General features: G+C 37.2%; 2 protein-coding genes across 2 annotated transcripts; both read right to left on the bottom strand.

The window, feature by feature from the left end:
- Nucleotides 1–10,812: 10,812 nt before the first annotated feature.
- Nucleotides 10,813–11,976, bottom strand: LOC120010293 (gibberellin-regulated protein 14-like). The gene is made up of 4 exons (XM_038861052.1): nt 11,852–11,976; nt 11,702–11,737; nt 11,244–11,397; nt 10,813–11,161 (listed from the first exon to the last, which is right to left on the bottom strand). Exons 1-4 carry the CDS (start codon nt 11,906–11,908, stop codon nt 10,980–10,982), a joined length of 429 nt encoding a protein of 142 aa, XP_038716980.1. The 5' UTR covers nt 11,909–11,976; the 3' UTR covers nt 10,813–10,979.
- A 1,404-nt stretch (nt 11,977–13,380) lies between these two features.
- On the bottom strand, nt 13,381–16,001 carry LOC120010292. The gene is made up of 4 exons (XM_038861051.1): nt 15,661–16,001; nt 15,120–15,173; nt 14,271–14,330; nt 13,381–13,792 (listed from the first exon to the last, which is right to left on the bottom strand). The coding sequence occupies exons 1-4, from the start codon at nt 15,964–15,966 to the stop codon at nt 13,664–13,666; spliced, it is 549 nt and encodes a 182-aa protein (XP_038716979.1). The 5' UTR covers nt 15,967–16,001; the 3' UTR covers nt 13,381–13,663.
- Nucleotides 16,002–16,629: the final 628 nt, after the last annotated feature.

Below are 16,629 nucleotides of genomic sequence, written 5' to 3'. Positions count from 1 at the left end.
AGGCAAGAGAAGAAGAAGAATTAGAGAGTGAGTTCTTGAGTTTTATTTTCTCTTTTACAACAATTCTCTCACATATTCTTTCTAGAATTTTGTGAGATTAATTGTTGGTTGTGTAAACCTAGTATGAGAAACTAATCTTCTTACTAGGGTGATGATGGATCCACTTTATTGTGTCTAAATAAATTTGGTTTGATTAATTATTAGTTTATTTATGTTATGTCAAGTGTTAATTAGCTATTCTTTATTGATAATCAAATCTTGATGCTTAGCTACCATCTAGGTTTGATTACCATGATGCAAATTGAGGCAAATGCCCATGTCCAATTTGAGACAAACTTCTTGCAATTAATACCGAAGTTACCTAGACATAAATGCCATATGCTAGGATCTTTGTGATCACTACATAAGTTACCATAAATCCTAATGCATTCTTGATTGTCTTAGCCAATCCAAATGCCCATGGTTGGTTGCAATTAAGAATAGGCGTGGTAAGTCAGATGCCCATGACTATTACATAAATTAGGGGACTTGATCTTTGACATGCATGAATGAAATGATAATTGTCGGCTAAATAATTTAAATACAATAGAGTTGGTGAAATTGGATCCCTAGTGTTTGTTTATTTGTGTTAATCCTTATTTATTTTGTTTCCATTGATAATTACAAAGAGTTGGAATTGCAGATATTTAATATTCAGTCCCTGTGGGTACGACACTCGTATTTTCCACTTCTATACTACAATTGATTCGTGCACTTGCGAGTATAATTTGGGTTTGGAATCGCTATACTTTTAGCGGGTCATAAACCCCACATCAAGTTTTTGGCGCCGTTGCCGGGGACTGATTTAATATATTGTTATCTAACTCTTGTATATATGTATATATTAATATTAGTATATTACACCTCCTTAATGGAAGGTTTTTCAGTTTTATATTTGTGGATGGCTTAACCGCCCCATCTAAATATATATTATTGGCTGGTTCTACTGCTACCGCCCATATCTGTTTATAATAACTGTCACTAACACTTACTAACTTATTAACATTTAAATTTCTGCCACTAACAGTAACATTTATTTATTTATTTATACAGTATTATTTATATTTGTGGTTGGCTGTACACTGCCCCACCTGTATATATATATAGATATGCTTATATGGTCGATTGAGCCGCCTAAGATAACCTTTTAGTTCTGTTAGTATTTATGGTTGGCCTCTATGCCCCATTTTATTTATTTATTTATTTTTATTTTTTATATATTAATTTTTTTTATTTTGTGTATATCCACTCTTTTAATTTTGTTAAAAAAAATAAAAAAAATAAAATAAAAAAAAGGGGTTATTATCACTGACATTTTCTTTTATGCAAGGACGTCGATCTCAAAATCCAAATCTTCTTAAATTCAATCCAGAGATTGAACGAACTCTTGCACAACTGAGAAGAGAAGTAAGAGGAAATATGGCAGAAGGGAATTCTGAGAATGCTCTTGCTAGAATTGCAAATCCACCAGTCGATGCACCTGCTCGGAGGCCAATGAAGAATTCATTCATACCTCAGAATATGGAGCAGCCATCCAGCATAGCATTTCAACCCAATGTCCAAGGCAATGCCACATTCTCTCCAGTTCTACTCAATGCAGTCCCACATTTCCAAGGCACAACATTTGATGACCCTTACCTACATATCAGAGAATTCTTTGAACTCTGTAAGACACAATCTGTTCAGGGCTTGACGTCAGAAGAAGTACGACTCATGTTGTTTCCATTTTCTCTCAAAGACAATGCGAAACTGTGGTTCAACTCTTTGACCCAGGATCGATCACTACATGGGAACAAATGGCAACAAAATTCTTGAAGAAATTTTTTCCAGCCCAGAAGACGAAGCAATTAAGAAGGGAAATTCAAACATGGCAGCAAAAAGATGGGGACTTATTTTATGAAGCTTGGGATAACTTTAAACAGCTACTGCTAAAATGTCCACATCACAACTTGTCACAAGATGATCAAGTTCAAGCTTTTTATGAAGGACTCGACGTAACAAACACAAACATCGTAGACTCAGCTTGTGGAGGCATATTAATGGAGAAAAGCAGCGAAGAGGCTTTTGACTTATTTGAAACTTTAAGTGAAAATTCTCAACAATTTTCATCTAGAGTAAAGCAAGGGGTAAAACTTCCAAAAGGTGTATATGAAGTCCACACCAGAGTAGAAAACCAACCTCAGTTGCAAGCCATGGAGAAGAAGATTGACATGTTAATGAAAGCAATTTCATCTTCCCAACAAGCAACCCAAGTTGAGATGTGTGCCATTTGTTCTCAATCTAACCACACCACGGAAACATGTCCTATGTCTTCGAACTCTGAACAAGAACATACCAATTATGTGGGACAAGGTGGCTTCCATCCCAACAACAATCCATTTTCAAATACATACAATCCAGGATGGAGAAATCACCCAAATTTCAGTTGGGGAGGACAAGGCCAGCATAAGCAATACAATCAGAAGATGACACAACAAGTCCCTATTGAACCAAAGAAGCTTTCTTTGGAGGAGCAAATGACTCTTCTAGCTCTCAACACCAACAATTTTATTCAGAAAACGACGGAGCAAAACAACAGGTACGACCAACAATTCAGCAACATACATGGATCTATTCAGAAACTTGAAGTTCAAGTTGGTCAAATTGCTGAGCGACTAAGTGAAAGGGAGCTGGGCAGATTGCCGAGTCAACCAGAAGTAAATCCAAAAGGCAAGGAACAAATCAATGCTATTACAACCAGACGCGGAACAACTGTGGGATTTTTAGAGAATGATGGTGAAAAGGCCAAAAAGCCTATTGATGAAATTCAGCCCAAGCCAACTGACTTATCAAAGCATCAGATGAATGAGTCTCATGTGCCTTTCCCTAGCCGGTTGGTGAATGAGAAGAAGACTGACCAGATGCGGCGAATGATGGATATATTCAGAAAAGTTGAGATCAACATTCCGCTTCTTGACGCTATTCAACAAATTCCTCCCTATGCAAAATTTCTCAAAGATGTCTGCACCAGAAAGAAGAAACTGGCACCATATGAGAAGATTATGTTGTCTGAACAATGCAGTGCCGTTCTAAACAAGAAGCTACCACCAAAGCTAAAGGATCCAGGGAGTTTCACTATCCCTTGTACTGTTGGGCAAGTCTCTTTCGAGAAAGCTTTTCTAGACTTGGGTGCTAGCATCAATCTGATGCCATATTCAGTTTTTGTGCAACTCGGTCTCGAAAAGGAATTACAACCAACTTCAATTACTTTGCAATTGGCAGATCGATCAATAAAATTTCCACGCGGTATCATAGAAGATGTTCTTGTCAAAGTTGATACATTTCTACTTCCAGCAGATTTTATTATCCTTGATATGGAGGAAGACAGAAACATACCAATTATTCTGGGGAGGCCTTTCTTGGCCACTGCAGGAACTATTGTGGATGTACAAAAGGGTTGTTTGTCCATGACTGTACAAGGACAAACGGTGGAATTTAATCTATTTGAAACTACTAGACACCCTTCTGATACAGAGGAGTGTTTTAGCATTGAAGCTTTTGATGGCTCAATTTATGATTCATTTTTGGAGCATCAATCTATTGACCATTTGGCAACTTGTCTTGCGTTTCCTGAACTGGAATTTGAAGACGATGGTGAAGTTGCAGAATTTTGTGCATATTTGCAGGCACAACAACCAGTGAATCATAGGTGGATTCGTACATTTGAAGCTCTCGGTCCTTTACTTCCGAAAGTGGTTCGTTCTATTGAATCTCCACCAAAGCTAGAGTTGAAGCAACTTCCAGATCATTTGAAATATGCTTATCTTGGTGCTAAAGAGGCATTACCTGTCATTGTCGCTGCTAACCTTACTGATTCAGAGGAAGAAAGTCTCTTGAGGGTGCTACGACAATACAAAAGTGTCATTGGATGGTCCATTGTTGACATCAAAGGCATAAGTCCCACTATGTGTATGCACCGAATTTTACTGGAAGAAGATTCAAAATCCTCGCGTGAAGCACAAAGACGCCTCAATCCATCAATGAAGGAGGTAGTTCGATCTGAAATATTGAAGTTGTTGGATGTAGGAGTCATCTATCCTATTTCTGATAGCCAATGGGTCAGTCCTGTTCAAGTGGTTCCCAAGAAATCTGGAATCACGGTAATTACTAATGAGAACAATGAGCTCATCCCAACAAGAAAGCAGACAGGGTGGCGTGTTTGTATTGATTATCGAAAGCTGAATTTTGCCACAAGAAAGGATCACTTTCCTTTACCATTTCTTGATCAGGTGCTAGAAAGACTGGCGGGCCATTCCCATTATTGTTTTCTTGATGGCTACTCTGGCTATAATCAAATTGTGATCGCACCAGAGGATCAAGAGAAAACAACTTTCACATGTCCTTTTGGGACATTTGCATATAGAAGAATGCCATTTGGGCTTTGCAATGCACCAGCTACTTTTCAACGGTGCATGACAAGTATATTCTCTGACATGGTGGGCCACATCATTGAAGTCTTTATGGATGATTTCTCTGTGTTCGGATCATCTTTTGATACCTGCCTGTGCAATCTTGCCTTGGTTCTGGAGAGATGCCAGAAGACTAATCTGGTGCTTAATTGGGAGAAATGTCATTTTATGGTTCAAGAAGGCATTGTTCTTGGTCATCTTATTTCCGAGAAGGGGATTGCCGTTGACAAAGCAAAAATTGAAGTTATTTCTAGATTGCCACCTCCCATTTCTGTAAAAGGTGTGCGATCTTTTCTCGGACATGCGGGGTTCTATCGCCGGTTCATCAAAGATTTTTCGAAGATTTCCAGGCCATTGTGCAATTTGCTTTCCAAGGATGCCACTTTTCATTTTAATGATGAGTGTTTGCAAGCATTCAGCAAATTGAAGCAATTACTTACATCTGCACCTATCATGATGGCACCAGATTGGAGTTTACCATTTGAGCTCATGTGTGATGCCAGTGACTATGCAATTGGAGCCGTGTTAGGGCAAAGAGTTGACAAGCTACCACATGTCATTTACTATGCAAGTCGTACTCTCAATGACGCCCAACTTAATTACTCAACAACGGAAAAAGAACTGTTGGCTGTAGTTTTTGCATTGGAGAAATTTCGATCATACCTGATTGGATCAAAGGTGATTGTCTATAGTGATCATGCGGCTCTCAAATATTTGTTGTCTAAGAAAGATTCAAAACCGAGATTGATTCGCTGGGTGTTATTACTCCAAGAATTTGATTTAGAGATAAGAGATAAAAAAGGAGCAGAAAATGTTGTAGCAGATCATCTTTCTCGTATTGTTCAAGCAAACGATGGTGAGAAGACGGAGCTTCCATTGAATGAAACGTTTCCTGATGAACAGCTTTTCTCTGTACAAATTGAGATGCCTTGGTATGCTGATATTGCCAATTACCTTGCAAAAGGTGTTATTCCCAAAAATTGGACTCACCAACAACGGAAGAAATTTTTCTCCACAGCCAAGCATTATTTCTGGGATGAGCCTTACTTATACAAACATTGTGCTGATCAAATCATTCGAAGATGTGTGCCACAGGAAGAACAACAGAGTATTTTACAATTCTGCCATACATTCGCTTGTGGTGGTCATTTTGGTACTCAGAGAACTTCTGCAAAGATTTTACAATCAGGGTTCTATTGGCCAACTCTTCACAAGGATGCCCACATTTTCTGCTCTACCTGTGAAAATTGTCAGAAACTTGGCAACATTTCTCGCAGGAATGAAATGCCACTCAACAATATTTTGGTGGTTGAAATCTTTGATGTTTGGGGAATAGATTTCATGGGACCATTTCCCAAGTCTCATGGGAATGAATATATACTGGTGGCAGTAGACTACGTGTCCAAATGGGTTGAAGCTATTGCAAGCCCAACCAATAGAAGTGAGGTGGTAATTCGGTTACTTCAGGGTGTAATATTTCCAAGATATGGCACTCCACGTGCTATAATCAGTGATGAAGGGAAGCATTTTCTGAACAAGAGTGTGTCTACACTACTTGCCAGGTACAATATCACACATAAGATTGCCACTGCTTATCATCCTCAAACTAGTGGACAAGCTGAGATTTCTAACCGAGAAATTAAACGCATTTTGGAGAAGACTGTGAATATCAAAAGAACTGACTGGAGTATAAAATTGAATGATGCTCTTTGGGCATATCGCACTGCATATAAAACTCCAATTGGCATGTCTCCATATCGTTTGATTTTTGGCAAGGCTTGTCATCTTCCTGTGGAGCTCGAGCATAAAGCATTCTGGGCAATAAAAAGGTTGAATTTTGATTATGATGCAGCTGGTGAGAAGAGGAAACTGCAGCTCAATGAACTTGATGAGCTACGTGACGAGGCATACGAAAATGCGAGGATTTACAAGGAAAAGACAAAAAGATACCATGATCAACACATTGCAATGAAAGAATTTTCTCCTGGTCAAAAGGTACTTTTGTTTAACTCTCGTCTCAAACTTTTTCCAGGGAAGTTACGTTCAAGATGGTATGGTCCATTTCAAGTTGTTCGAGTATATTCCCATGGAGCTGTTGACATTAAAAATTTGGAGACGGGAAACGAGTTCAAGGTTAATGGCCAGCGCCTCAAACCTTATTTGGAAGCTAATCTTGACAGAACTGTCTCCAGCATTACTCTCCAAGATACAGGTAATTGAGTGTTGGGAACACTCTGTCTTGCCCAGACAATAAATACAGCGCTTATGGGAGGCAACCCATACTTCTTTTTCATCTATTTATTTTTATGTAATATTATCTAAAAAAAAAAAAAAGTCTTCCTCTAGCGTGGAAATGAGCAGCAATAGCCCGGCTAGAGATGGGGCTATAAACATTAGAGGATGGACAACACAGGCTGGAGCACATGTTGGCTGCACTCATGGATATGATACGAAAGTAAAAACATGACAATGCAACGGCCAAAAATTTTTTTTGTCAGGTTGTATTTCTCTGAACCATAGCTTTCCATATATATTTTTCATATTATATATATATATTTTTTTTTTTTCTTTTTCTTCTTTTCCCATTGAGGACAATGCAAGATTTTAAGTGGGGGAGGAACTGGTTTGATAAAAAAAATGAAAAAAAAAAAAAATTTGTAGCTAGAGGAGGCAAGTGCTGTGCTACCTTAGGTGCAAGCTTGAAACACTTGTAGTTGATCTCTTGGAGGGATGCCAACTCAACCAGCTAAGTAATTAGTAGTTTGTCCAGGAAACAACCACCGATAAGGTATTTGGGAGTCCTAAGCATGGACTGGACGAAATGTCCATAATTGTAAAGCCCCAAAGTGGAGATACAAAGGACTGTTGACCTTGGCTTGGGTTCCATTGAGCCGACCAGAAACTCTTAGAGAATGACAACCTATTGTAAGGCCTTGTTAGCCTTTTGCCCTTGCTACGGGGTACATCTCTTTAGTTAGGTTGATAGTAACCTAGCATCCAGTCTCAAGGATCCTGGTGTTGAGACAAATTCCGTTTGTTTGCGGTGCTTTGGGAATATTGAGTCTTAGAACCGTTTGTTTGTTAAATATCTATTCTATTTAATGATTGCTAAAAAAAAAAATAATAAAATAAAAATTTTTGATTTGGAAGTCATATTTGTATCATATTTCTGAATTGGTCTGATTATTTCTGAAGTGTGGATAACAATTTGAGTTGAAAACCCATAATCACTTGTCGATTTTTCTGACTTTAGTTTTGTCTCACCTATTTTATTTAATAATTGGATCAATTGCACAGAATTACATATTTGTGGGGTATGATATTTAAGATTAGTTATGAACATTGTGATTTTCTTGAGTTGATTTGGAATTCTTTGAATATTAATATCTTGGGATACATGTATATATTCATATTTTAAAAAAAAAAAGAAAAAAAAACAATTATAAATAAATGGGAGTGTTTATAAGTTTTTCTACTGAGTAACCGGGCCTCTTGCCTCAGTAAGCAGTGAGTGTTCGCGTAAAAAGGTAGAAAATCAAGACATCAACCCATGTGACAAGCGAAGTTTTGAAGCCTTTTTGACTCGAGTTATTAAACCCGTTGGGGTGTCTTTACACCTAATGCCCTAAGCCAACTGGATTGGGAGTCATTGGTTGAACGCTTGTTACAAGGGTCATTTAGAAAGCTTAATGAGACTGAGCATTGCACAAGTCACATAAAAATATTATATATAAAAATAAAAAAAAATCAATAAATAAAATCCCTTGATATTAATTATTCATTGAGTCTGATGATTCTTGTGATATTGCAGTGTTTGTGTTAATATTAAATTAAAGCCACATATTTATGTTTAATTCGCTACGCACTACACATCACGCTAAGATTGAATGGGTGATATGAGATTTAGTCAGAATTATTTGTTTAAGTGATAGTGGTTGGTGGATTCTTAAATATATTCATACTAAAGAAATAATTAGATTCTTCATATATGTGATATGAATTTTCCGAACGCTTGAATTGCTAGGGGCTAGCAATAAGCTGGTTGGGGGTTGTGATAAGTGCCAAAAATATACACTTTTAATAATGAATTATTAAGACATTTGTCACATAATTAGGGCTTAAAGTGATTATTACACCACTAAAATGCAAATATCATTTTCACTCACTTTGTATTTATTTTTATATTTTCAGGCCCAATTCATACCAACCAATGTTCAACATTTGCTAGCTCATTTCATGAAGAGCTCATATGCTTTTGTCCACTACCATCTTGATCAAATTATTGATTATCATTTGAAAGCCCACCACATGATTTGTCAAAATCATTTGACATCATTCCATGTATCACCATCATTATAGTACAAATTGGACATTCAATGATGGAGACTCCACTTAAATGCAATGATGGAGACTCCACTTAAATGCAATGATGGAGATTCCACTTCAATGCAATGATGTGACTCCACTTATTTTGTCATGGTTGGTCATTCAATGGATGGATAGCTCCTAATTTCCTATAAATAGAGAGCTAGGGGAAGAAAAGAGAACAACATTGAAGGAGGAGAGAAAGAGGCAAGAGAAGAAGAAGAATTAGAGAGTGAGTTCTTGAGTTTTATTTTCTCTTTTACAACAATTCTCTCACATATTCTTTCTAGAATTTTGTGAGATTAATTGTTGGTTGTGTAAACCTAGTATGAGAAACTAATCTTCTTACTAGGGTGATGATGGATCCACTCTATTGTGTCTAAATAAATTTGGTTTGATTAATTATTAGTTTATTTATGTTATGTCAAGTGTTAATTAGCTATTCTTTATTGATAATCAAATCTTGATGCTTAGCTACCATCTAGGTTTGATTACCATGATGCAAATTGAGGCAAATGCCCATGTCCAATTTGAGACAAGCTTCTTGCAATTAATACCGAAGTTACCTAGACATAAATGCCATATGCTAGGATCTTTGTGATCACTACATAAGTTACCATAAATCCTAATGCATTCTTGATTGTCTTAGCCAATCCAAATGCCCATGGTTGGTTGCAATTAAGAATAGGCGTGGTAAGTCAGATGCCCATGACTATTACATAAATTAGGGGACTTGATCTTTGACATGCATGAATGAAATGATAATTGTCGGCTAAATAATTTAAATACAATAGAGTTGGTGAAATTGGATCCCTAGTGTTTGTTTATTTGTGTTAATCCTTATTTATTTTGTTTCCATTGATAATTACAAAGAGTTGGAATTGCAGATATTTAATATTCAGTCCCTGTGGGTACGACACTCGTATTTTCCACTTCTATACTACAATTGATTCGTGCACTTGCGAGTATAATTTGGGTTTGGAATCGCTATACTTTTAGCGGGTCATAAACCCCACATCACAAGCTAACCAGATTGTGAAGATTGCAACAGCGCCCCCTTCCCAAACCCATCTCTAACAACTCTGGCTTCTTGTCTAATCTGTTGTATAAATGTTAAAACCTTTATTGGTTTGATGACCATGTTATGTGTTTCTCCAAATAGTATATATATAAGTAGTTTGATGCATTGGCTTTGAGGGTACAACAATGTTCATTTCTTGCATTGAAGTTATCATACTAAGCACACATTTTGTCCTTTGGGCTAATCACATTAGCAAAACCAGATGGCATGAGCTAGATATATACGCTAATACAAAGGCTTTTGCTGCCCTGGTGACAATAACAATAAAATTGCATGTACTTTGTTTGTTGCTCTCTGATAATTGTTCTCTAACTTGGCCGATTATACAAACATTAGCTTAATTGCTGCACCATGGAGCATTCCAGAAGTCAACAGTACTACTACACTAATTGACAACATTCGATTCTATTTGTACTAAGCCCAAACTCACGCTGAGCTAGACACTTGTATACTTACTCGACAAGGTAGTTGGATTGAGACCTAACGCAAACCACTTGAAAAATAACCGCGCAACAATTTAGAATTGAACTCTTGACCTTAAACGAGATTCTTTACACCCTAAGCTCTAAGTCCGGAGATATAAGAGAGATAAACATATAAGGTATCACCAAGTATTTGACACATTAAACTCCTTCCAAACCATACTCAAATTTGAAGTAACTCAATAATTATCAGAAGCAACCTACTCCAACCATATGATATAGATTAGGGTTGCCCAAAAAAAAAAAACCGTATTCAACTGAATCGACCGTCAAACCAACCAATTAGTCAATTATTGTTAAACAAATATTAGTGAGGACCGGTTATTCTCGATCAATAGGTGGCCGATTGGTCGTTTAAATTTATGTCAAAAAAATTTTAAAAAAAATCGACAGAAACTGACCGTCAACACCCCAAATATAAAGAGTAGACAAAAAAAAACATTACAAACTTAAATATTGCCGCATAAAGAGTACAAGCAAACCAATTATTTGCTTCTCCTTTAATAGTAAAATCATTACGGGATTAACTACCAACTTAAAACACTTGACAGCAAATGAAGCATTTCATGGGCACTTGGGTCTGTTGCGGCTCATCATGCCAGTGTAGCAAGTGCCACACATCTCTCGGTTGCCATAAGTTCCTGGAGGCACACATTTGCATCGAACACAGCAGGTCTTGCAAGCTCTGTTGCACAAATTCTGCCTTGCGTGTGCTGCGCACCTCTGCCCACATAGAGGCTCGCAATCTGCCCACACAAAACACATATGTGATTCATTTACAAAACACATATGGAAAGAAAAAGAAAAAAGAAAATAGTGATATATTACCAGCTATTGTCCTGATTTTTGGCATTGGTTTAGTGGGCGGGTTCGCTGGAGGGGGAGAATTGGGCACCTGAGGTGCAGGAATGGGTGCCTTCACAGGAACAGCTGGAGCGGCTGCTGGCACCGATACTGGTACGGATGGTTTAACAGTTAAAGCCTACACAGAATATTAGAAGAAGAAAAATCCGTTAGAAATCTCAGTCCACTCACATCTACACGACTTTTTTTGATTTTCCTAAACCGTCTCACTTAATGATAAACCGTCTCACTTAATGATACTTAGGCTCAAAAAGCTTGGAGTAGGATTTTCCTTATAAATCGCATTGTTTGGGTTTACTCACGCGACGTGGGATTTTAACAAGTCTCGACAGAAATTACACACTATCATATGCTTAGTTATTCATAGATAGCATTACTTTGAGTGATCCGAAATGTAAACATTCGTCTATATAAAAGATTACCTTTGAACTGTATTCTTCATCATTATTCGAGGATACCTAGAAAATTTAAGAGATACATACTTGTAAGTGTTATTTACCCAAAAATCAAGCACACAATTTGTACATTTAAATGTTCCCAAGGAGGAAAAGGATATATATATATATAAATACCTTGGTAGACACTAGAAGCAGAGTTGCTACCACAAATAGCAGAACCTTGGGAGGCATAGTAGAGGACAGCACTTTAGTGTGGATTTTTGGTTTCAAAGAAGAGAACTAGCTTTTAAGGGTATATATAGTGTGTTCGAGGTTGAGGAAGGGGGGGTGGGATGTGAAGTTACTTCGCTGGTTCGTTTTAGTTGAGTGCATGCCAGCCAGCTACGCCAGCCACTGAGATGATGAGTTTTGGGTTGAACTATCACATGTCCCGAGGACTGTTGTCTCCTCAATTAAGTATTTTTATCCTTAAAAGACAATGTACTCTCTCAATAATTTTACCAACCGACATCTAATAAAATATACCCAACTTGGGGCTGGAACCCATATGACATGTCTAACATCTTATGTAATATTTCTTTGTGGTTCACTGGTTTGGTAAGTTTTGGCATTAATGGAGGATATCAATTTGTGGGGCCGTCTAAAAAAGAACTTTTGCCAAACTGAATCAATTGTTTAGTCGATTATTATCAAATATGTGTTAGTAAACATTGATCAAAAAACTATAAAAAAACCGAAAAAACTGTTAATAACCAATTGATCAATCGATTAAATTTATGTTAAAAACTCGATCATAAACGCTACCCAATTTGGATTTACATGGTCACATGACACAACCATCAAACAAGTATACAGTATACGCAACATGATCCTGAGGATGGGTTTTCTTATGGCGTTAGTTAGCTAGCTGGTACATTCATCGTATACTGAAAATGACCAATCACTTTCACACTCCATTTGGGTATGTCACTCTTAATGAGGCAGGTGTTTTATTTCTTTTACAGGGCAAAGCAGTGCAGTCAGTACAGAACAGTAACTATTATGAACTACAGAAGTTAAGATTACAACTGGCCCTGCAGAACCCTTCAACAACCTAACCAGGGTAGAGCCAGAGCCAATCAGGTGCTCTGGTTCTCTCCTCACATGTGACGTAACATGCATTTAAATTTTCAATTCATTAATGTGGTTAGATAAGTATCTATCATAAAGGCATGGACCCTGTTTCTGTGCCAGCACCCCGGAACCAGTCCAAATGATTTTGCACCAGTCCAATACCAAACTTAATCTGCTTTGGACTAGTCCAATACTGATATTGCTGGACAACAGCTAAATCTTCATCCCTTTCTCTGAATTTTTTTTTTTCACATTTCAGTATTTCACCAACTAGATAGCGGCCATGATCCGCCCTTGCATGGGTTTAGTCCAAGGCATCCCGGGTAGCGGACTAGTGGTTGTTGCAGCTTAAAATGATTTATCAGGAATCTTCTTTTGGTTTTCCAGAGTTTTTAACAAGCATTGCTTCTACAAGGTTTATGATCAGAATCAATCTTTTGCGAATTCTAGACGAAACTTTCTTCAGATGGCTAATAGGAATCATTATCCTCAAAATTACCATACAAGTTCAACAACAATCTGTCAGCTTAAATTCCGTAAACGGCTAAGGTTGGTTTTGGCTTAAACTGGACACTGAAGCTAAAGCTCTGTAAGCAAAGGAAAAACTCATAATTATAAAATGGTTTCATCAAAGGAAAAAAACCTTGAAGCAAACGCCTTAGGAAACCTAATTGGGAGTAAAATTATTCAACCACAAATGCAAACTTCCAAGTTTTTAACCAGCAGCAGCAACGACCATCATAATCATATCATGGCATTGTGCACCCCCAAAATAGCAAAGCAGCAAATTAAACATACTCCCAAAATGGATACAATTTTTGCTCTTTTCTAGGTTAAATTCCGGTCACAAAAACTGTAAAATCAACAAAATATTTAAGCAAATACATACTCTTCATCCTGAAAACTCAGGTTTAGTGTTTGTAACCTGAAACCTGAACCTTGTATGACCTCAACCAAACCAGAAGCCACCCCTGTAGCTTGTGCAGTTGTCTGTTTTGCTAACTGAACAGAAAACAAAACAACATAATACCCCAACGGGTTAGAGTTATTAGCAGCATTGAAGCTAACAACTCCTATCTCTAGCTAGAATATGCTGGGGGAAAAACAATTGAATTGAAGCACTAAACTAAAAGGAAGGTTGTGAAAAAACTACATAACTAAAGTCTACAGATGAGCCAATCAAAGAAAATATCCGCAAAGAAATCCAGGGGCATCCCATAGAAAACCATAGATTGTCGCCACATTCCTGACCTAATGTGAATAAATAAATTTTTACACAAATACCAGGCTAACTTCTCAAGGGTGAATTCCACAAAAACTAAATCAAGCCCTTCTCAAATTTATCATTTCTTTTTTTACATCTCAAATTTATCTGTTCATTATATGGTAGTATTGCTACCATAAACCACACTAAGCTTGTCAAATATACTTAGCAATTTCTATAAGGAGATATAACAAGTAACAGGAGAGTTTTACACACCTCAATCCTTGCAAAGCCCTCAAGGATTTGGACATTTAAATCAGCAACTCCCTCTATTCCCTATAACGATAAGAAAGAAAGTCAAGCAACTGAGTAATAAAATGTTAAATTTCCAAAAAGTGATAAACATGAATTGATAAACCCATGATTAATGAGGGAGCTTCTATCTTCAGAAATTAAGGACATGTTATGTTTCTTATTTAGAATTTCAATAGACGCCTAGATGGTAGGCGGTTAAATTACAACTCATTTTCATATGCATCCGCCAGTAACCAAACACAATTGATGGATGTCCTCACTTAGTTTCGATCAGATTTTTTTTTCGGTCGCTGATCAGCAGCCTCCCACTTTGTAAAACTCAGATATTTACGATGAAAATAACACTATCATCCCTTTATTAACCCAGCTTTTGTGCATCAGGTACTGATTAATCTCAATCTCTGAGAATAATCCCAATGGTATCATTATCAAACTGCAATCCAGTTTCAACTTTATTCTATTGAATTGCAGGTGTTACATTTGTGCTTGTATTTAATTTCAATCCTACATTTTGGGATCTCGGTATACATGCATTAAACCTGAATGTAACACTACTTTACCAAATTAAGTTAGAACATTAATCTAATAAACCAAAAGCCATTCCAGTAAAAATCTCCATGCTATTTGCACTAAAATTCATCTTCTTATCAACAGATCTAATCACTGGAAATAAATTCATGAAAAAACTGCACTTCGTCCATATTTTTTCATACGAAAAGAGCAGGCAAGGGCCTTACCTTTGTCAAATTATGCTCAACTCCCTAGGGAAGATACACACAAACAATTACTACGATGGTAAATAAAGCATACCTTCAAGGCCTGGGTAACTTTAGGAATAGCTGCTTCACTCATTGTTCCCTCTGCCTTCAGGAATGCAAAATTCAATCATTAGTTATTTGTTGAAGCTCATAAGAATAAACTTAAACACATAAATACACCCAAAATCCATAAACTTGCATCAAGAACGACGCAGGAAATTTTTGAGACCTCATATATTACCCAGTAGTAGTTGACTGACAAAGATGCCAAGGAATTTGCAGAACAGGTTCTCGAAAATTAAAAGATCGAATTTATCCATTTGCGGGAGAGAAAAAATCAACAATTAAGTGAACTTAACAAGTTCATGATAAGTAAAAGGCTTCCAAGCGAAAAGGACATACAACAAACACCATATATGCATTCTAAGTAAACACAGAAATATCTCGAGTGCCAATTCACGTTCATCATTGACTTTTACTTCCACATTATCAGCAGCAATATCCCATCAAGAAAAGAGAAAACTGTATACAACATAACATAAGCAATGACAGAAACAGCTGAACTACTTTGTTATAGAGAGACTACAAAGCACCTGGAAGTACATAGTTAGCTTGTCCGAGTGAGAAACAGGGACGGAGACAGTTGTCTGTTCATCTTCTGTTGCCTCTTGAGGGGGTGGCGGCTGTTCATCTACGAGTGCGGTTTCTTCCTCCGAAAACCCTACTTTTTGATAATTTCTCTGCTTCCTCAAAGTCAAGGGACTGAAAGAAGCTTTGAAGGAATGGAGGCAGAGGTTTCTAATGGGAACACAGGCGGAGAGTTTGTGGGTAATGTGAGAACTGACCACTCGAGGTGACAGTGGAGTGTTGCATAATGCAGATAGCGAGACTGTCGCCATTCCTCTTCTTCCTCTGCACTGGGTATTACCATTATCCAAATGTCGGAAAGAATGTATTATTAGATTTCGATTGGACTGTTTGGGCCTAATGATTCCAATTTCAAGATTGGGCCTTAAGGGGTTGGATAGAACCCAATTTTGTTCATTGGAAAAGAAAGCTCGTATTAGAGCTGTTAACAAAAAACCGTCAAAATTGAAATCGATCGAAAAGATTGGTCGATTTTTTATAAGAAAACGTTATGCATTTCTCCATTAAAAATCGAATTGAACTGAAAAAAAACCGATAAAAATTGAAAAAACCGACAATTTGATTAGTTATATTCATGTCGAAAAAATCGATAGAAACCAACGGCGAACACCCCTATCTCTTGTCATGAAACAAGATCCGATTGGATGGATTTTCTAATTCAGTAACCTAATATTCATCCGTGACACATCCCAACTTAGTAACCCAAAGTGTAAAATTATTGAAATTCACACAAACCAATAGGTTTCTCACTGTTAGGCCACTCAACTCGTGACTTTTGTCCGCCACGTCTCGGGTTTGATTGCTTGGTTTTCACCCACCAAGTGTTCGATCATTTGCCACAAACAGATTCAAAAATTGAATGCTTGTATGTATTCCCATTATGACAATGAAGCTCAAACCTTGATATTTCATTA

This window comes from Tripterygium wilfordii, chromosome 12, assembly GCF_013401445.1.
Source record: "Tripterygium wilfordii isolate XIE 37 chromosome 12, ASM1340144v1, whole genome shotgun sequence".
In the NCBI taxonomy this organism is placed as follows: Eukaryota; Viridiplantae; Streptophyta; class Magnoliopsida; order Celastrales; family Celastraceae; genus Tripterygium; species Tripterygium wilfordii.
The sequence above is the reverse complement of the archived record's forward strand: the minus strand, read 5'-3'. Positions and strand labels throughout refer to the sequence as shown.

Coding starts and splice junctions, on each gene's coding strand:
- LOC120010293 (XM_038861052.1), bottom strand. CDS start 11,908: ATGCCTCCCAAGGTTCTGCTATTTGTGGTAGCAACTCTGCTTCTAGTG. Junction 11,738..11,851: donor TGCTTCTAGTGTCTACCAAG/GTATTTATATAT, acceptor TAAATTTTCTAG/GTATCCTCGAATAATGATGA. Junction 11,398..11,701: donor ATGAAGAATACAGTTCAAAG/GTAATCTTTTAT, acceptor TATTCTGTGTAG/GCTTTAACTGTTAAACCATC.
- LOC120010292 (XM_038861051.1), bottom strand. CDS start 15,966: ATGGCGACAGTCTCGCTATCTGCATTATGCAACACTCCACTGTCACCT. Junction 15,174..15,660: donor AGCTAACTATGTACTTCCAG/GTGCTTTGTAGT, acceptor GCATTCCTGAAG/GCAGAGGGAACAATGAGTGA. Junction 14,331..15,119: donor AAGTTACCCAGGCCTTGAAG/GTATGCTTTATT, acceptor TTATCGTTATAG/GGAATAGAGGGAGTTGCTGA.